At 42.1% G+C, this 21,243-nt stretch overlaps 1 protein-coding gene across 3 annotated transcripts; it reads left to right on the top strand.

The window, feature by feature from the left end:
* The first annotated feature begins 5,074 nt into the window (after positions 1-5,074).
* On the top strand, positions 5,075-20,765 carry CHRNA5 (cholinergic receptor nicotinic alpha 5 subunit). Of its 3 annotated transcripts, XM_036231834.1 has the most exons (7): positions 5,075-5,180; positions 13,953-14,104; positions 15,203-15,247; positions 16,512-16,621; positions 18,175-19,006; positions 19,908-19,937; positions 20,370-20,765. In XM_036231834.1, exons 1-7 carry the CDS (start codon positions 5,075-5,077, stop codon positions 20,370-20,372), a joined length of 1,278 nt encoding a protein of 425 aa, XP_036087727.1. In that variant the 3' UTR covers positions 20,373-20,765. The 3 variants fall into 3 exon arrangements, with proteins under 3 accessions (XP_036087727.1, XP_015981355.2, XP_015981353.2); XM_016125869.2 differs by having other exon boundaries at positions 19,908-20,765; XM_016125867.2 differs by lacking the exon at positions 5,075-5,180 and having other exon boundaries at positions 14,003-14,104; positions 16,495-16,621; positions 19,908-20,765.
* Positions 20,766-21,243: the final 478 nt, after the last annotated feature.

Below are 21,243 nucleotides of genomic sequence, written 5' to 3'. Positions count from 1 at the left end.
CTTGATTAAAGTAGGAATGATCTGAGATTAAATTGACAATCTGTGAATTAAATTCTGAGATGGGAGTTCTGTTGGTGCATAGACACAAATTTCTGGAGGATTTGTAGTAGATACCTGCAGTATAACATGTTTTTTTGGACTTATTTTTGGTATACGTAGCAGTATCTATAAATTCTTCTCACTTCCAGAATAAAAGTGAGATACAGGGTGTATATGTGGTAAGAATAAATTCTACCTTTTGCACAGAATCCAACATTTGCAATTATGCCTTGCAGCCATTAAAATAAGGACATAGTTTCTTTTTCAAATTTAGAAATAATATGTCATTGTGAAGAATAGATGACTTAATGCAGTAAATATATGTTCCTAATAAGTTGTGTTTAGTTAGTATACAAATGTTGAGCTTTTACATTAAGTAACGAGAAACCTGCTAAAGGCATTTATCTACAGAAATTCATATTTGTCTTGGTTTTACTGCAGAGATTTTTTTTTAGCAGTTTGGAGATATTGACATGAAACTTGATATTTGATATACGTTTAAGTTCTGTAATGATCACAGTTGAGCTAATTAACATATTATTACCTGTACATAGGTACCATTGTGTGTGTGTGTGTTGACAGATTTATCTATCCTTTTGCAAGTCATAAACACACAATACAGTATTGTTAATATTTATCTTTAAAGAAAAATTATTTGATGATGTGGTTCATCACTCCCAGATGCAAAAGGTTTTCACATTTAGGGCACCTGGGATTGTACTGCACTTTTTTAAAGAGGAAAAGAAAATTTCATACCAAGAGGTGGTATTTGTCCAGGATATATTATAATTTACTCTCTTCTGTAGTCGATTGCCATCTCCTGGTCCATTTGTGTTTTTCCGTTGGTAATTGGGTCTGTGACATGGTGGTATACATGCTATTTTTAAATTCTATAGGGACAACTCAGTTTTATAAATGGTTTGTATTTTTGTGGGATGGTTTTATGCACTACTGTTTAGTTATTACAATATAATAAAATATAGCCAATTAATTTTCTTAAAGTTCTTTACATTAAAATGCATCTGTACTTTTACATTTCATTATAGCCATTGAACTAGGCCTTGAAAGGGACCTTTTCTTTTTATATCATCTCTTTTGAAGGATTGAATTTTAATATCCTATAGATACTTGTTTTTTTTCCTTTTAATCTGTGAAAATGCATTCTATTTCAGCAGTAAAATTGACAACATCCATTCATATCTTTAATTAACTTTTCAGCTTGGTTTCATATTGAAGGCTCACAGCAGGATTTATCACCAAGCCGTAGTGAAAATGCTGAATGAACAATTCAGAGGCTCAGCCCAGCTCTGAATTTTGCTCAGTCGAGTCTGTTATAAAAAGGAAAAGTCAACAACATTGATGTGAAAGACAACTCATTAGGCACACCACTTGCAGATGACAATGTTTATTTTTGATTCCTGCTGTTTATTTGGCTTCCTGATTCCCTTACCAGCCTCTGCTAACTCGAAAGCACCAGCTGCCCTTTGCTTAAAGGTTTTGTAAGTACGAAAGCACGTTAGAGAATAATTTGCCATACAGATAATAATGGCCACCACGTATTGAACACTTGGGCCCTGTGTGAGCACTTCGCAAGCTTCATCTCCTTTCAGGCAGGTTTTAAGGCACCATTTTAAAGATCAGGATGGGCTTACAGAGAGATGAAGTTTTTGAAATTGGGTTTGCACCCCTGATCACTATTGTCTAGCTCACCAGCGCCGAGATCTCGGGCAAGCTAGTTAACATTCATTTATTCGTCCAGCGATCGTTTCAAGCATCAGCCACGCACCCAGTGTACTGGCACACACCCGAGGACAACATGGACACAGCTGCTGGTGCTCATTTTCTGTGGGGAAATCAGACACTGGAAGGTATGTAATTACAAATTGTGACAAGTATGGTGAAGAGAGGGGATGGGGCAGTGACAGTTACAGGCGGAGGGGTTGAAGGACCCAACTTAGATTGTCTGGAGACAGACTCAGTCCCGAAAGAGGAGTAGGAATTGGGCAGAGCCAGGTAGAGGGAATAGCGTCCATGACGGTTTGGATCTGAAAGAGGCCAGGTGGCTGGGAGGCAGTGTGCACGGCAAGGGGAAGATACGGCGTGGAGTCAGTGAGGGCCCCTGGCACCACTAAGGGTCCTGGTGAGGACTGCCATTTAGTTTCAGTTTTAAGACAGTCACTTGCAGTCATCTGCAGAATGTTCCGGAGAGTGCCAGGCAGGCGTCGAAGCTAGAGGTGAGTGTGGACTTGACTAGTAGCAAGGAGGGTGTGGACTCAGATACAGTCAAGGTAAGTGGCAGTGAAGGCTAAGGAGGAGCCCAGGCTGACCCTCTGCATTTGCAGCCTGAGTCGTTGGATGGTGTTATCATTAACTGAGTTTCAAAGACTAAAGACAAATGGTTGGAAGGTCCCAAGCGACATGTCCACGTGATGATGTCACATACACAGGAGTACTGGAGCTCAGAGGTGAAGTCAGCACCTGAGTGTGAGTCTGGTCCTTGTCAGTATGTGGAAGGTATTTAAAGCCAGGGAAACGGATGTGACCACAGGGTAGGGACAGTGTCCAGACAAGAGAATCAGTCCTGGCTGAGCCTGTGGAGTCCCTGCATGCAGTGGCCAGTGGACTGTGCCTGAGATTATGAGCCAGTGTGTGAGAAAGAGCCTTGATTATTACATTTCTCACTGTCTCCAGGGTCACACAGCTATGAAATCCCATCATCCATGGTGAGGCACTGGCTGGCTGGAGAGGGCATTACAGAGATGCTAAGACATGGACTCCAGGACAAAGCAAGATTTTTAGAGAAAGAGAAGAAAAGATGGAAAGCAGTGTGTGGTTGAGGATATGTCAGCTCTGGGAGCTGGGAGAAGGGATGTGGCTGTGGTGCTGGGTCCACAGGCAGCATCTGAAATGGATCCAAAGGATGCATTTGGATATTTGGGGGAGAGGGGAGGGGACAGCACGTATGGAGACAGGAATGCTCAGTCAAAACTCCACATTCTTCAGAGGAAAGTGTGTCTGGCGCACTGGTGCACTGTGAAGACTGTTGGGTGGTCCTGTGGCCAGATCTCAAGGTCGGTGGACAGACGCTGCTTTAGGGGACTTTCATAGGTGGTGGCCCCAGGAACAGCAGCAATTCTCACTGTCATTTGGTCTGCCAGCATCTCCTGGCACTGTGAACATGCCTGTATCAGTCATTCAGCCACTGTGCCCAGCAACTGAGAGCAATTCGTGTATCCTAGGAAAAGCCATCCAGGATGCATCCATTATATTTCTATAATTATTTGCTTGGATTTTAATGTGCCCAACGGATTACACACTTTGCCTTTCACTTAATAACATTAACGGGTAGTGTTTCTCACAGATGATGTAAATAACCGTGGTTCTTGTGGTTATTAATATAACACTCTGGGGAGGTCTCAGAGTTCCAATTATGCTCACTGTGGCTGAGCTGACAGCCATTTAATTCTAGTTTTAGAATTAAAAACTGTGACCTTCAGCAGTTATTCAAGCACTCTGTTTCAAGTCCCCTAGCTGGAGAAGTGGAATAACACTCTTACTTTCTGCAGACACTGTTAGGGGGGATTGCATAAGTGTCTGATGCCCCAGAAATTCTCCAGAGCAAACTAGAAACTTGCAGTGAAGGGGGGATGAGTACTATCTTTCCTTCCTGGGCAGAAGTATCATGAATGGTTGACCAGTCATTTTATGTGTCCTTTTTCTGTGGCCCCTTTAAGTCTGGTTAAGCAGACTAACTTCTGGATATTGTTTCTATCTTTCTGTTGGTACTTACACCTAGGAAAAAAAGTCAACTAAAATTTATCAGTTAGGTTCTTTGCAACCAGGTTTAGGTTTTAAACAGATTTACAAAGTGGAGCTTGGAGTGAAATTTCTGCTCACAGGGGGTCCTTAGAAGTATCACCTCCATAAAACTCTCTGGGAAGAGTCAGCGACACGCTCTACCACTGAGGCTTCAAGGTAATTCGCTGGAAACTCTTCAGACAAACGAATCTTCCTAAACAGGGGATGAAATAGACGGCTCAGCGGTGTGTGTGACGGGGTGTGCAGGGTGTGCGACAGGCCTGCACCACCAGTATCAGTCAACGTCAGAGTCACAAGAGTCTGGTGTTACGGATGGAGTCACTGGTATTTATACAGATTTAATTGGAGGTGACTGTCCCCGTCTGAAGCCATGCATGTCATCTCTCTGGACGGCCAGCATGAGGGTCAGTCCTCCCAGTTACCTGCCTGGTTTAAGGATGAAGAAACTGTCCCAGAGGGAAGGGTACTCACTGGGTCCTTGGCTGGTCTGGGACCAGGCCTCCTGTGGGGTCGCTTCCCCTCCTCCCACACCGCTGCAGGAGGTCGAAGGATGCTGGGGGGATTGAAGGAGGGGCTGAACTAGGGCCGCGCCACTACCTTGGTGTGGGGGTTTCCTCCGCAGCCCCATGACGACTCGGTAGTGACTGTTCCTGCTGGCACAACCAGACATTAATTATGAACGGCAGTTACCCTATATGTGCAGTGGCTTGCCCAGGGTCACAGGAGGTTACACTAGGACCTGCCTGCAACGCTGGCATCCCGCCCTCCGCCGACTCCAGGCTTGCGCCTGCCACTTTCCTGGCCTGGAGGCGAAGTCAGTGTGGGGAAGCGGGGCCAGAGGCAAGTGGCAAGGCTCGAAGGCCGGGCCAGGGGTGGGGCTATGGGCAGGAGGCGGGGCGGGGCTGATAGCGTAGGTGGAACAGTCGGGGTGGGGCGGAGGCGAGGCCAGGCGCGCCGTGGGCGGAGGCACTAGCGAGGGGCGGGGTAAAGGGCGGGGCCGGGGCGGGACCAAGAGCCGCGGTTCCTCGCACACCGCGACCCTTCAGGCGCCGCGAGCAGGCGGGCGTCCGCGAGGCTGAGGCAACAGCGGGCGGGAGCTGAGGCGCGGAGGCACCGCCGCAGCGCTGCTGTGCTCCGACCCCACCCACGCCCGCGGCCCCGTCCGGGCCCTGAGTCCGCGTTCCTGCGCGGCGGTGGCGAGGCGGCTTCTCAGGCGATGGCGGCGCGGGGGTCCCGGCCCGCGGCCCTCCGCCTCTTGCTGCTCGTGCCGCTGGCTGCCGGGCTCGGGGGTCTGGCCGGCGCGGGGCGCGACGCGCGCGCAGGTGAGCCGGGCTGCGGCGCCGGGGCGGCCTCGGGGCGGGCGGCGGGGCGGGGGTCACGGGGCGAGGCGCCCCTGAGGCGCCCGGACGTTCGCGGCAGGTGGAGAATAGGTCACCCCGGGTCCGGCGGGGCGGGGATGCGCCCCACGGCCCCCTTCTTGCGCCCCGAGACCACGGCGGGTTCGGGTGCGGTAGAACCTTTACTTGTCTTTCCTTCCGGAGCGGCGGCCCCGGGGATTCGGGGTTCGTCCTGCAGAGCGCGTCGCTTAGCGAGCGCCGAGCAGCAGCAACGCCGGGGCGCCTGGCACAGAGGGGAGCCCCACGGAGAGCCCCGCCAGACCCGCGACGGGTGCGGCGGCCAGCGCGGGGCTCGCGCTCGGTCCTGGCGGCTCAGGCCGTCGCAGCCGGCGCGGCGCCCCTTCCCTCAGCGATTCTCGGTGTCCGGCCGCGTCCGGCAGCGGGGCTTTGTTGTCGGAGCTGGTGCGGAACAGCGCGGCCAGCGATCGGCCCTGGGGACAGCCGCCGGCGTCGCGGGCCCAGTTCCTCGCCGCCCCTGTGAGCTCCTGGACGGCGGGGACCGTGCCCGGTCGCCCGCGGGTCCTCGAGGCCTCGAGTGTCGCAGCGTTCGGGGTTGCGACGGCGTCGTAGTGTCCTCGCCGGGAAGGTGAGGGCTCCCCCGATGCTCCCGCCGCGGCCCTGACACGCCCCGGTGCCGCGCGCTCTCTGCGGTCGCTCGGGGACCGCAGTGGTGTGGCACGGACCCCGGAGCTGCGCGCCGGCGCCGTCGCGTTCACGCGCTTCCGCGGGAACTGTCTTCGTCGGTGGCCGAGCGCAGTGGCGGGATTCGGGACACCTGCGCCCAACCTGCTGTGTCTTCCTGGGCAGCCTCCTTGACCTTGCTGACCCTTCGATTCTCCCCCTTTAAAACCAGAGGCTGGTGGCGGATGTTTTTTAGGTCCTTTCCACCGTAGTTACTTCTACAGTTGGATTTTCCTTTCATATTCGTTTTAGAGTCATCATAACGACCTCTTTACGGTTTTCTGTGAACCAGTCTCTAGGAAAAGCTGTCTAGTCTGCCAGCAGCCATACTTTTTTGCCTGGTGGAAGGTCATGTAGCTCTGAAAGGTGGCTCAGGAAGCAATTTTGCCTTTGTAAAAAATACGTAATTAACCAGGACACGAAGATAATACAGGCCTTTTAAACTGCTTAAGCGACTATGTTTGGAGGAGTAATTTGCGGACTTTAGATAGTGATTAGTCATTTATATTTTTTCGCTGTGTAGTTGTGTGACATTCTAAATGGTTGAAACTTTATTTTTGGTATATGCAGTGGCTGAGTTCTGTTTCATTGCAAGGAAAAATAAAATAATTACTTTCTAGAACTGAGAACTATGAAAGATATTCTTCCCCACCTTAGTCATTTTCATTAACATTTCGGAAGCTAACTGAAATGCACATGTAGTGGTCATCTCTACTTTTGTTGTGATTACATCTAAAAGAGTATCTAGGTACCTCTTGTAAGGAAACATAGTTTTCACACAATTTAATTTGAAATTAACAATCATTTTGGTTTCCTTGCAAATACTAAATATACTTTGTGAGCTAGACTGTGAGCACCTGAAAAGTAGTGTTTTATCTGTGTTACACATTTCGGATGTACCAGAGTTTACTAATGTGGCCTATGGATTGAACTTTGAAAAGGTTTCGTCATTTGTCAGAATAGGTTGTTTTCTTTTTTCCAGCCTATAGTCTACAAATTAGATCTAGCAAGTAATTTTTTATAATTAGGATATGAGTTTTTACTACTCCAATTTCAGTACAGGACATTTTTCTACTAATAGCATTATTCTCATCCCCTAAATATTGGAATTAAATTCTTTCAGATGTAATTTCAAGTTTAATATTAAAGAAATATATCTTAATAATGAGAGTCGGTAAATATAGGAATATTTTTTTGAAAAAAGTTTACAATTTTTTTTAGAGCAGCACAGGTATAGTTTTATAAAAATAATGAGATTGTTTTTAATGATCCTTTTCTACTCTGTGGCTAAAATTTTAATTTAAAAATGTTCTCTTTCCATTTTGGGTAAGCATGATATTGTTTCTGATGCTTTTTTCTTCTGAAGTAGAATGATAAAATATAAGCTTTTACAAGTAAAAATAGGAATTCAATATGAATACTGGAATTCTGACAATAAAAACAATACCAACTCTTGATATTATTTTTATTTCATTTTATTTTACAATTAATTCTCTATCTATGGAATTGGGAGGAAAAACATTTTTTCTTCTAGGTTAGAATTTCTCAAACTCTCACATTTGGGACTGGATAGATCTTTGTTACAGGAGACTGTCCTGGGCCTCATAGGTTGTGTGGCAGCATCGCTGGCTTAGATCCACAAGATGCCAATAGTACCCACCAAAAAATGTCTCCAGATTTTGTCAAATGCTTTAGGGATCAAAATTGGTCTGCTAATTTCTTCTCCCCATACTCCCCCACCCCTGCTGCCCATGAGAATCACTTCTCTAAGTCTCATAGACCAGGACTTCTCAAGCTGTCACTTGCACAGGAGTCCCTTGGGTCTATGGTTAGAATGCAGATGGTTAGGCTGGAGGCAGGGCCCGAGATTCTGAATTTCTAACAAGTGTCTAGGTGATGTGGTTGTTGCTGGTCAGAGCACCACACTTTGAAAAGCAAGGTCGTAGAGGAGTGTTCCATTCGTATGGATCGTATAGTATGGGTCGTATAGGTCGTATTGGTCGGGTAGATTCTAAAAAGGATCTTATGGCAGTAATTATGGAAATAGAGAATTTACAATGAACTGTAGTCCAAATAGCGGAAGACTGATAGAAACGAATTACCAAGCATTATCCCACCATCCTAACAAATAGCAGCTGTCTTCACATTTCTGTGTTTCCTTCCAGTCCTCAGTATTCACTCACAACTGAACAATTCTAAGAAAGACTTTGTGAGAGTCTCATCATGGTCTTACAGGCAATAGGAACTGAGGCAATTTCATGTACCTTCAGGTATTTAATTCATAATACTGTAAATGTGCGAGCTCATGATATATATTTATTGCCTGTGGAGAGGTTTATGGTATCAAATTGCAGTAGTGAACTCTGCATTTACTTAATCTGATGATGCTCCAACTTTTGTTAAAGTATGCAACTTGTCTCCTTTCCTTGAGAACTGTTGACTAGACCTAAATTTAACACTGCCTGAGGTCATTGTCTTAATGCAATATCCTGAGAATCAGGGCAAGATGTTAAAACAGATTTACCAAAGTATGTCTGTTACAGAGAAACTTTATCCTATAATTCTGTGATAAAAATCAATAGAAAGAATAATGAAAATCCTGGAGTGAAAAAAAAAACACCTCTGCATTTCATCTGTAATACTTAAAATAATGATAAGCATACTTATCTGTCACATTGAAAATGTTGGATATAGTACACATTTTTTCTCATTTACAAAACGATCGATTATGTTCACTGTTTTATCTTGCTGGTGCTTAAAATAGCCCTCCTAGGACGGCTGCAAAAGGATTTTGTGAAAAAGGAATACAAGTCCTTTTTGATAACTCTACAAAAAGGTACAAGGAGACTTGGAAAGAGGATTAACTACACCAGGAATACCTTAATTATGAGTTGGGGATATATAATATATATCACTCTTACAAATCTTTTTAGATTTATTATCTTATTTCATTCTAATGGCAGTCTGTGAAGAAGAAAGGAAAGACTATTGGCAGTAACTAGCAAAATTTAGAACGCATATACCCTTAACTCAGCAGTTCTAAGAGCCAATGCCATAGAAATTCTTGTATAAGTGTGGAAAATAGATGTACAAGGATGTTAACTACAGCATTTTTTCCATTGTGGCATTGTTAGAAAGTGAGCCAAAACTGAGGACTATATAAATGCCCTTCAGTGGTGAAAGTTTTTGTAAGTTATAACACACCCATCATACAGACCACTTTACAACTTACTAAGAAAGAGTGGAGATGAACAGACATATACTGACACAGAGTATTGAATGAAAAAAGCAAGCTGCAGAACTTAAAAAAAAAATTTGTTCTTCCTCTGTGTGTTATTAAAAATGTCTACACATTAAACTTAATAGTGATCACCCTTGGAGGTAAGGAGATGGGGAGGATGAGAGAGAATTCCTTCTCTTCTGTGCTTCCGGTTTGAATATTGACAATGATCATACATTGCTTTTGTAATTAAAGTATTATTTTGAGAAAGACAAAAACAAGTTTGAGACCTATTTCCACTTCTGCTACTTAGTAGCTACTAATTTTAAACCAATAGTTCTCAACTAGGGCAGTTTTGTGGGCTCTCCAACCCCGCCCGCAGGACATTTGGCAATATCTAAAAATGTTTTAGGTTGTCACATTGCGTGCCGGGGGGCATGTAGTGGGTGCTGCCAGACACCCTGTGGTATACAGTACAGCCCATCTACGAGAGCTGTCCAGCCCAAGATGTCAGTAGTGAAGAACTGGGAAATACTAGGTTAGACTCCAATGTCTCTAGCCATGTTCGAATATCCAGGCTGTGCACCTTACAATATCAGGGAATGCCAGTCACATTGTGGGGTGTTCTTTGCACAGCCATACAACTTTTTAAGTATGATATTATGAGAGTAAATAAATATGCAAATTTGTGCCTGGGAAGGCAGGCACTGGAGTTTTCTGCTTTACCTGTGCACCTGGCACAAAGGCTGGCACAGTAAGCAACCACTCAACATTTGTTGACTGAATGAATGAACTGACCTCGATATCACATATTAGGTTCTAACACATCCAGATTGTAGCAGATGCTAAAGATTTAAGAAGAATTTAGGGAAGAAACTTAAAATTATAGCAGACATCTGTTAATTTTTCTGAAGATTGGCAAAAGACCACTAATATTTATACTTAGCTGAGAACACCTTGGTTGACTTTTTCTAACACTTTGATAGAAAATTATGATTCATTATAGAAGAATGCCAATAGAGGACAGCATTGTGTCTTATCTTCAGAGAACTGGTTTTTAAAATCCTTAGCTATCTATTTAGTTACATACTGAATTGAGTGGAGAAAATATTTAAAAAACATTTTAAGTTACCCAGACGCTTACCTAACCTAGTAAGATAATATACTTTATATAATTTTATCTACACAGCAGTGAAGCTGTGTAGAAAATATTTATTAATATTCTAGAATGGAATATCACTAATGTTCTAGGATGGAAAATTCAAACATACACAACAATGTTCAAGTATAATGAATTGAAGAGTTTACTTTTAATAATTATAGACATTTTGCTAACAGATATCCTTACTTATGTAATGAGAAAATTGTGGCATATAGAGGTTAGCAGCTAATTAGTGGTACCAAGTATTCAAATTAAGGTTTTTAGCTTCGCAGTTCTGTGTCCCTTCTTAATCGCCATACTAAAATTAAGGAGCAAGGCTACATTTCTTTGAAAATATATGTGGTTTCCCTAAATGACTTGAGAGTGAATTATTTTTTGTAAATCATTCTCCTAATTCTTCAAACTTGAGACAATACTAGAGTAATGATAATCAAAATTAAAATTGAATTTCTAAAACCCAAGTTTAAATCTCTCAGAGTATTAATGACACTATACATATTTATATCTTTTATGTATTCAATTTAGTTTGTCTCTTGTTATTTATATTTTAACTACTTTAGAAGAATGGCCCCATTTTTTTTTTTCCTTATCCTATTTTTGGTGTGCTTCACTGCTTGGTTCCCTTTGTTTTTTTGAAATATGTGACTTATGTGCTATTAGTAGGTTGATATTCTAATTATTATTATTAGCTCTAAGGAATAGAGACTTGAGGAAAGCTTTTTATTGAACAGTCATTGTACTGTGCAGAGAGTGCCCAGTGCCACAGAGAAGTCCTTCCTTTGTATTCTACAAGGTCCGTTTCCTCGGGTGATCTGGGGGGAGAGGATCTTTGTAGGGCTATAGGGAAGTTTTAGGTAGAAATTCGTAGCTCTGCAGGCAGTGATAGCTTTCGTTGCAATACATTTGTGTATTTGCCTTTTCAAATCTGTTACTATTATTTTAGCAATCATTTGTAGATTAATAAGAATGATCCTGTGCTGGCATTTACATGCACGATTTTATTTAATCCTCACAATATAATAGCCTTATTAGATAGGTATTGCTTATACTAATTTTACAAAAGAAAAAACTGATACCTAAAGAAGTTAAGTAACTTGCCTTCGGGTCAGATAGTAAGTACGAGAGGCCGGATGGAACCCAACCTGTGCAGCTGACAGGCCTGTGTTCGACCTGGTATGCTGCGTCCTCAGCCTGCATGAGACAAGATCTCCACCTTCAAGAAGCTGAGTCTCCTGACTCATGATCCGTGATAGCACATTTGTGCAGCCTGTGTGACCGTTGCTTCACAACCAGTGATGAAATTCTGAATTATTAGAGGTAAATAGGAATTGTCAGATGGTATCGACTCATTTATTCATTCATGTATTCATTCAACAAACCGTGTTCCTACTATGTGCAAGTACATGCTTAGGTGCCGGGGTTATAATGATGAGTAAGACACAGTACCTGCTGCCAGTAGTAGTTCACACTATAGTCAGGAAGATGAATTTTAATCCAATACATCCAGGATTATGTAAGAACACCCAGTTAAGGAACATGGTTGTATGCTGAGGAACCTCGTGGAGACTTTGGGGGCACTGAGTTGAGATCCGAAGGATGAGTGAGAATTAGGTAAAGGGAGTGGGAGAGCATCTCAGGGAAGAAGAGCACTCCTTCCTGGAGGGAGTAGTGGGTCTGTTTGAGGAGCTGAGCTGTCATGCGGCTGGAACCCAGACAGAGGGGAGAGCCACACCTAAGAGGCTGGAGGAGGTGGACCAGGCAGCATTTGGCCTAAGGATTTTGGTCTGTCTTTGACAATGGAAAGCTCCGGAAGGCTTTTAAGCAAGGGGGTAACATCAATGTGCATTTTGAAAAGATAACTTGGGTGTCTGCAGAGAACCACTCTGAGAGGCTATATGGAGATGGCTTAGGGTAGTAGGTGTGCTCCAGTCCTGACGAGAGATGCTGGGATAGTAGCAGTGGGTTTGCTAAGAAATGGATGCACTTAAGAAATATTTTGGAGGTAAAATCAACAGTTTCCCGTTGGACTAGATATATGGGTCGTGTGAAAGATGACTCCCAGGTTTTTAAGTTGTGGAACTAGACAAGTGACAGAACCACTCAGTGAGATGGGGAACACTGTGAGGGAAGATCATGAATTTAGTTTGTACACGTTGGAGATATTCACAAGGCAGTATCTTAAGTGTTATCCTTAGTTAGAATTTTGGTAATGATTTATCATTTTATTTGTTTATAAGTTATCTACTTTCTTCCAAACCAGATTTGAGGTGGCAATTCAAACTAGTATTTTCCCCCTAAGGCAGGAGGTCTTTAGATGATATTTAAAAAACATTTTATTTGTTATTTTTTATCTTTGAAGCAACCTTAAACTTTTGAGATTTCAGAGGCCATACAATTTTAAATAGGATTAGAAGAGAGGAGGCGGTTCAGTAATGTTATTTTAACTTGAAGCTAATTAACGACTTTTAAACATTACAACATAATATCCTATTGAATTGAAATACCTCGAGTGCTATACGTTTTGGTATAAAGAGACTTCAATGGAAGGCATGGCACACATTCCATGGTATTTATAGATTAAATATAATGTCTTAAGTTGCCAAGGGAAGCAAGATATACATTCTTGAGGAATACACTGCACTGCTGATGAAGAAACAGGCAGCAAGAGTAAGTCAGGGACTGGGATCCCTGCAGCTGGCCTGACCAGGAACGCTACGAGCGCTGCGTAGATAGCACAGTCCGTGAGCAGGAATGGAGTATGTGTCACAAATGCTAACTTTTTGTCAGACCGTTTCTTTTAGGTCAGAGGACCATCGCTAGCTACCACAAATCCCCACGTGTGTACTTTATGATAAGTAAGCCGGTCGCGTTTTGTTTTAAGTAAATGTTTTCACTTTGCAAAATAAGTTTTTTGAGTAAATGTCATGCTTGAATTTCACACATTTCACTTTTCCTTAATGGAGGCTCAGTCTGTACAACACCAAACACTCATTTCGTTGGAGAGGGTTATTTGATTATTTAAGCTCAGCAGAAATGTAAACATAACTGTGATCACAAATATAACCAGTCTTTGGCTATGGTATCAAAAACTTTTAAAATTTTGTCTTTCTTTTTTCTAAGTCTCAGGCCTATAGGTAATTTTATACAAATATATAGCAAATGAAAGCATAAATCTGAATAATTTATTTAATACCTATATAATATTCAATACCTTTATGTATATGACATGTATATCATATAACTCAAAGCATATTCTATATTTACAGTTGATAAATGAACTTCACTTCAGTATATCTGTTTTCTAGATTTGAAGTTTTGTGACAACCAACCTCTAACCCTGGTAACTTAAAAGCTTTTGTTACTTAGATTTTCAATTACTCTGTACTGAGTACTGAGTACTTCTTAAGGAACTCAACTGGTTTCCACAGGAGTGATTTGATTTAACTAAGAAATACATCTGAACCAGAGTGTCCATTATTGATCACAAAAAATTTGTTTTACTACATTTTAAAAGCACTGGTAATACAGTGTAAATAATGACTTGGTTCATTAACAATGCCAAACTTTTTTTAAAGTGGAGGTAATTGGTTGGGAGAGAAGCCAATACACTAACTTCTAAAAATTTGTTATACAGGATTAGCTGAGCCATCCTTTATTGCAAAACATGAAGATAGCTTGTTTAAGGATTTACTTCAAGACTATGAGAGATGGGTTCGTCCTGTGGAACACCTGAATGACAAAATAAAAATAAAGTTTGGCCTTGCAATATCTCAATTAGTGGATGTGGTAGGTGTGCATGTCATTACCTCTTCAATTTCTCCTCCTGTGTAGTTAAAATTGCTCTTTGGAACTTCTGTGTGAAGAATGATGGTCATGCTGTGTTCTCTAGGGTTCGTTCTTCCTGTGTAGAGACCTCACAGCTGTCTTCGTCCTAGGGATGTGCCTCCTTTGGCCTCCTCCTCCCTTCTGGGTCATTCACCTATTGGGATGGGTGCCCTCCAGTCCCCTAAGCTGTTTATACCCCTGCCCTCTCCCCAACCATAGGGACTGCTCATATTTCTGTGGGTCTCTGTGCTTAGCATTGTACCCTACATGTAGTGTATTGTGGTTGGTGATTGTAATAATCTTGTACTGGTTCACTGCGCTCCATGATATTTCAGTAAAATGTAAGAGATAACACTTTTATTAAGTCTTGCAGATTCAGCAGAAGCCTGGCATAAGCAAAGATACGACCACAGAAAGGCAGTGGTGGCAAGTACCAGGGACCCCTAGTACTAGGAGATAGAAACTTAATGCAGCTGCCGTTCATGACTGCAACTTTGGTATTTTTTTTACATAGAAGCTCCACTGAGATTCAAATCTGTGCCTGAGCAGAGGCCAGTAGCTCCAGGTTATAGTAACCTCAGGTTATAACTCCACTCAGGAACGGACAGGAACACCGTCTATCAAGAATTCTGGGATGCCCACTTTTCTTCATTTTAGCGCTTCTAAAATCCAGATGTGTTTCATAATCAGTGGCAGCTTACAAGCCATTGTCAGCCTTGTTCTTTCTTCATGCTAAGCACATAAAATAATGGTGTGCTTATTTCTTAGATTTTATCTCAGATGTAAGGAAGAATAGTGGTTGAGACTACAAATGTTAAATCTCAAAATTCCAGTAGTGTACTTTAGGGCAGTTTATCTGAAACGCAGAGTATATCAAAAGGAATAATGTGATGTTAGGCTGGAAAAAAGATCCTGCTTTTCTAGAGAACTGGACTGATGAACAGAATGTAGGTACTATATGGAGAGGAATGTTTGTATAAAAGTGTGAAAATTCTTATTTAAAGATTATTATTTCTGTACTAGAAATAGTCATCCTTGTTTAACTTTTTTATTTTACAGGATGAGAAAAATCAGTTAATGACAACGAATGTATGGTTGAAACAGGTATGTATGAAATTCAAAAGGCAACCAACTGGTGACTGGAGCCACTGTTATTTAGGTTTTGGTCTTGGTCAATTGGCAGGATGCAAAAAAATGAGGTAGGTGGAGTTCTTGTATTCACTCAGCTGATATTTGAGTGACTATTATATGCCAGGCACAGGGGAAACAGCAGTGAACAAAACACACAAGAGTCCTGCCCTCAACTCCATCCTAGTGGGGATACTAAACAAGAACATTGTACAGTACCTGAGAAGCTAGGCTTGGGGGAAAGTGCACTGGGAAAGGGGATAGGGGCACCGGGGACTGTGCTTTTAAACAGGGTGGTCAGGGAACGCATCACTGAGAAGGTGCTGTTTGGACAAAGACTCGAAGGGGAGAAGGAGCGAGCCATGTGACTGTGTGTGTGTGTGGGGGGCCTGTTTCAGGCAGAGGGACCCACAGGTTGAAGGTCCTGAGGCTGGAGTGTGCCTGGTGTGTGTAAGGAGCAGCAGGGAGGCCAGAGCTAGAGACCAGTGAGCCTGGGGAGGTGCATCGGAGATGCGGTCAGGGAAGCCGCACAAGGCTGGTGCTGAGCAGCTTGTCGACCACTGCAGGGATTGAGGCTTTTACCGGAGTTGAATGGGAACGGTCCGTGAGCTATTTCTATGGACAGAGTCCCTTTTATATAAAGGACTTCTTTTTTTCTGGGCCATCACATATATGTCCTCAATTACTGTTGAGGACTTCTCTTTGTTTTTTTTTTTTCCTTCATTATCCCTAACTTTTAATGCCTACCACCAGTCCCTGAACCCCTAACTCCTAAAAAGGCATGTATGCTGTCTTGAGGGTACAGATCTTAACTTGACACAATCACAGACTTGTTACCATGTAGAAGTTGGACAAGGCATTTAGATATGTGGAATGTGTAATAAATCTAACTGCTTTTTGTATGGTCTGGTCCGGCCCATCAGTGACCATATGGTTATAAAAAAGAACGTGTCTCTTGAACATGGGGCTTAGATGCCTGTGGCTGCAACTCCTGGGCACAGTCAGTGGTTGGAGGAGGAGTTCTGAGCAGAGCCACGAGCACACTCAGCCTGGTCCCTACTGTGCCTCGTGTGGACCGTGGCTACAGCAGCATACAAGGACAGGGCTGCTCCGGTACCCGCAAAGAAAATGTGAGGTGATTTCACATCCACATTTTCTGGGCTTGACAAAAAGAGTACAGTTTTCAGTATTTTTGATAATTAATTTTATTGAAATCTAGGCAGTTTTCTTTGTTTTAAAGGAATGGAAAGATGTAAAATTAAGATGGAACCCTGATGACTATGGTGGAATAAAAGTTATCCGTGTCCCTTCAGACTCTCTCTGGACCCCAGACATCGTTTTGTTTGATAAGTAAGTTATAGTCAAAATATCATATATGTTTTCAAAAGAAAACGCTTGTATTTCTTTCAGGCACCAGTAATTTTTCTTCCTTTTGAAAATCATTTAGCTATAAAATCAAATAACTTGATCTTACATTGTTTGGTTTCACGAACCTACGAATGGGTTCTGTGGATCTTCTTTTTTTTTTTTTTAAGCATATTGTTTCCTGACCATAAAAATGTTCTTTGATTTATAAAATTCGTAAGACATTGGTAAGTCCAGAAAGGTGTAATGACTCAACCCCGTAATCCAGCATTGGGAGGAGCCACACGCGGGCGAACGCACTCTGCCTGGTGTGTGCTCAGTGCCTTCTGTGCTTTATTCATCCAGGTATCTCAGCAACCTCATGAGTGAAGTTCAGTTAAACCCGTTTGATGGATGAGGAAGCAGAGACCGAGGGCAGTTGTACCTTGCCCAAGATCACAGCCCACATGTGGCAGGGTGGGGTTCGCACCAAGGGTTTATACCAATGGCAGCTCCATTTACCCTCTTGTTTACTAGACTACATGTTTCCAGGTTTTTTGGGTGTGTTTTTAAATAGAGAAACATGCTTTATGCTCAACTGTGCATCCTTCTAATTTTGCCTAACTACTGGATTGTAATTATATCATGACGAGGAATGTGAAGTTAACGCATCCTTATGGCATTCTACCGTTTTAGGATGGTTTTTAGCTTGAGGAGAGGATAATCCTGGGTACCAGTTTCATTTTTTTCTAGAACCACTCAAGGGCAAATCTTGGAATTGTGCTTATCCTAAAGTACTTTGTATTATTTGCAAGAAGGCATTTGGCAGACACTATGCAAAGACAGAGCAGACACTATGCAAAACTATCTTTGGTCTTTTAAAACCTTTTACTTCCATGTTTCTCAATAAGTAAAGGGCAAACAAAGCTGTAAAGTAGCATGATGCAGCTTCCTGGAGCATCCTTCTACTCTGTCATTGAAAACATTTTTACATTAAACATGGAGCTACTACAGAGTAGTGTGCAGAAGTCACATGAATTTTAAGATATAGATACTTTTGAAGAAGTCTTCCATTGATAGGCAGCTTCCCGCTATGTTCTCTGGTGTATAAGCTCACTTGGCGGGAGATCTTGGGAGGCACCACTGTTTGTCAGGCCTGTGCTCAGCTTGGTGCTCATGTTCTTTTCTTGTCACTGGACAAGTATCGGTGTTTGTGATGGAGGGAAGAGCACTGTGTGGGGAGTCCAGGATTCAGGTTCTGGCTCTGTGCATATCTGTTGTGGACATAGCCTAGTTATATTTTGTGTGTAAAGGGAAATCTTTTTAACCAGTGAAATCCCAAGATTCTGTGAAATTAGATCTATTAGCTCTGGGATAGGCGTCCAGTTCTAGTAGAGCTAGATGCATAAGAAGTGCCCCTAATAGCAGAGTCCCCTCCGTGAGCAGGAACAGCTCACGGAGTAGTGATGATTGAAACAGTCTTTCATGCTGTGGTATGTGCTGTATTTTCTATTAGGCTTATAAAATACACTGTTATTGTGTGTACATGTGTATTTTAGTGCAGACGGGCGTTTTGAAGGGGCCAGCACGAAAACAGTCGTCAGATACGACGGCACTGTTACGTGGACTCCGCCGGCGAACTACAAAAGTTCCTGCACCATAGATGTCACATTTTTCCCATTTGATCTCCAAAACTGTTCTATGAAATTTGGTTCTTGGACTTACGATGGATCGCAGGTCGACATAATTTTAGAGGACCAAGATGTAGACAAGAGGGATTTTTTTGATAATGGAGAATGGGAAATCGTGAGCGCCACGGGATGCAAAGGAAACAGGACTGACAGTTGTTGCTGGTACCCATATATCACGTACTCATTTGTCATTCGGCGTCTGCCTCTCTTTTATACCTTGTTCCTTATTATCCCCTGTATTGGGCTCTCATTTTTAACTGTGCTTGTCTTCTATCTTCCTTCAAATGAAGGTGAAAAGATTTGTCTCTGCACTTCAGTACTTGTCTCTTTGACCGTCTTCCTTCTGGTTATTGAAGAGATCATACCCTCATCTTCAAAAGTAATACCTCTCATCGGGGAGTATCTGGTGTTTACCATGATTTTTGTGACACTGTCCATTATGGTGACCGTCTTTGCTATCAACATTCATCATCGTTCTCCCTCGACACATAGCGCCATGGCTCCGTGGGTCCGCAGAATATTTCTTCACAAGCTTCCCAAACTGCTTTGCATGAGAAGTCATGTAGACAGGTACTTCACCCAGAAGGAGGAGACCGATTGCAGTAGTGGACCAGAATCTTCTAGAAACATATTAGAAGCTGCGCTTGATTCTATTCGCTATATCACAAGACACGTCATGAAGGAGAATGATGTCCGCGAGGTCCGTGCCAGTTGTATTTTCAAATGCAGCCTGCTTCGACTCTGAGTTTGGCAGACCTTTCTGGTCTAAGCATAGACTGAGGGTCAAAAATGTTGACATACAGTCTGTAAAACATATTTACTAAAATCTGCTGTTCCAGTTAGAACATTCACAAATTGGGGCAGCTACACACATCCCACTTCTCAATTTCCTCGGAAGGCATTTCGGTGCTTTTAAGGGAAACTTTCTTGTTGCACTGACTATTATGTTACTCTGTAGAGTAATGGTCCTGCCGTGCACTTTGAGCCTCTGGTGTTCAGAGCTGGTCTCGGCCTGCTCTGCCTTTGGGCCACCTGGACCTGTCCAGTTGGCTCTTGCTCAGGCTGCAGAAAGCGGGAGGCAGTGAGCTTCCCACAGCAGGCCTGTCCTCACAAGCTGAGGTGAAAATGTTTCCCGAGGAATCCAAAACTTAATAAAGCGGTTGAGACGTGAGGGGAAGAAAATAATACCAATAGGTATTATTCTGAACCAGCTTTTTACTTGGCTTGAAGTTAACCTCAGGCTGGATTCTCTTTAAAAATTAAAATAAACACTGCTGGGCAAGAATAATGAAAGAGTGTTTTTTTGTTTGTTACAAAATATCCACAGAATATATTCTAATTTTTATTTAAAAAATCATCAAAATAAGCCACTTGTAATATATTATAAATTGACGTGTAAATGAAATGGCGTAGTGTCTTCGAGAGCTTACAGAGGCCTTGTCATAACAGTCCGCGTAGCGTCTGTCCCTGAGGTCTGGACACAGGGTCACTTACTGTTTCCAGGCATCAATGGGATGCACATACTGATTTGGCTTCTAACTCAGTGTGTTGTATCTTGAAGTGATTACACAATGCTAACTTTTTTTTTTTTTTCCCAACAGATTGTTGAAGATTGGAAGTTCATAGCCCAGGTTCTTGATCGGCTGTTTCTGTGGACTTTTCTTCTGGTTTCGATTATTGGCTCTCTTGGGCTTTTTGTTCCTGTTATTTATAAATGGGCAAATATAATAGTTCCAATTAATATTGGAAATGCAAATAAGTGATACTTCCCAAGGGATTGGAGTAGGAATTTACTTACTAAAAAGCACATAACCTTATGGCACCTATACAATCATGAAAATGTAAATTGTGTTTAAAATTTGTTGCAAACTTTAACAGATTAACAGTTGCTCACATCAGTTTATTTTAATAGGTTGCCCATTAGAACACTTCCCTGCATGACTGAAGTAGTAATTGACAGGATAACATTTGGTCTTTTACAAATAGCAAAATATTATCTGATCTGTACTAGTAAAACTCTAATGTTTGTATCCTGGCTAATAATACTAATTTGTAATCAACAGTGAAAGTTCATCTTTTAATGTGCTGGAAAATTCCTGTTGTATTTGAAGACGGACTTCAAAAGTTTTTCTGCATTTGGTAAAGGTACACATTCTAAAATTCTTTCTATCCTGTATTCACTGGGTAACGGTCTTTAGTATAATATTATACTGTTATATTAAGTAAGTTGACTACTTGGTATGATAATGATTGAATAATGCTGATTTTCTATAACCAACATTTTTAAAAAATGAAAAATGGGAACTGGGAACTCTTTTAAGGCTTTCTTTATTCTTTAGATGCTTAAACTGAACAATTATTATATTTTGCAGCTTACATTCCATTGTGAAATCATGCAACAGAGAACTCCTGTGGGCATGCAGTAGCATCTCCTTAACATTAATTTCAATCCCCTTGTCCACATTTTCATAATCAATAGAACCATCTTCTATATAAATTATAGTGGCATCTCTTTATCTTTGATCTTCAAAGAGTCCATGACAATTAAGTGAATCCCACTTTAAAAACATGTCAATAGATAGCACTAAATCATTCTGTGAGAAAACCATCTTCGAAGTTAAAGATAGTATTTTAATTGGATATAAGCTCATCATTTTACATACAACCATTTTACATAATGTTTCAATTTTATTTATTTGATTCCAACAATTAATCTTAAACTATTACTACCTATTCAGTACAGTATCATGTATCACAGGTAAACGAGTTAAATCTCATCTCTAAATGTCCCTGATTCAGCTATGACCAGGAAGAAAATGCTAATAGAACTCTTGCATTCTGTTTAGAACTATGAGCTCTTGAGAGAAAGGTGCCTTATTTATTTATAGTATGTAACTGTGTTCTGAGTTCAAGTCAGTGCTCTTTGAAAGGCAGAGG

Source organism: Rousettus aegyptiacus, unplaced genomic scaffold, assembly GCF_014176215.1.
Source record: "Rousettus aegyptiacus isolate mRouAeg1 unplaced genomic scaffold, mRouAeg1.p scaffold_m13_p_14, whole genome shotgun sequence".
NCBI lineage: Eukaryota > Metazoa > Chordata > Mammalia > Chiroptera > Pteropodidae > Rousettus > Rousettus aegyptiacus.
The sequence above is the reverse complement of the archived record's forward strand: the minus strand, read 5'-3'. Positions and strand labels throughout refer to the sequence as shown.

Bases quoted from the DNA above. Each gene is read 5' to 3' on its own strand.
- CHRNA5 (XM_016125869.2), top strand. From the start codon at position 5,075: ATGGCGGCGCGGGGGTCCCGGCCCGCGGCCCTCCGCCTCTTGCTGCTC. The intron at 14,105-15,202 runs GTAGGTGTGCAT...TTTATTTTACAG, and splicing joins TATCTCAATTAGTGGATGTG to GATGAGAAAAATCAGTTAAT. The intron at 19,007-19,907 runs GTCCGTGCCAGT...TTTTCCCAACAG, and splicing joins AGGAGAATGATGTCCGCGAG to ATTGTTGAAGATTGGAAGTT.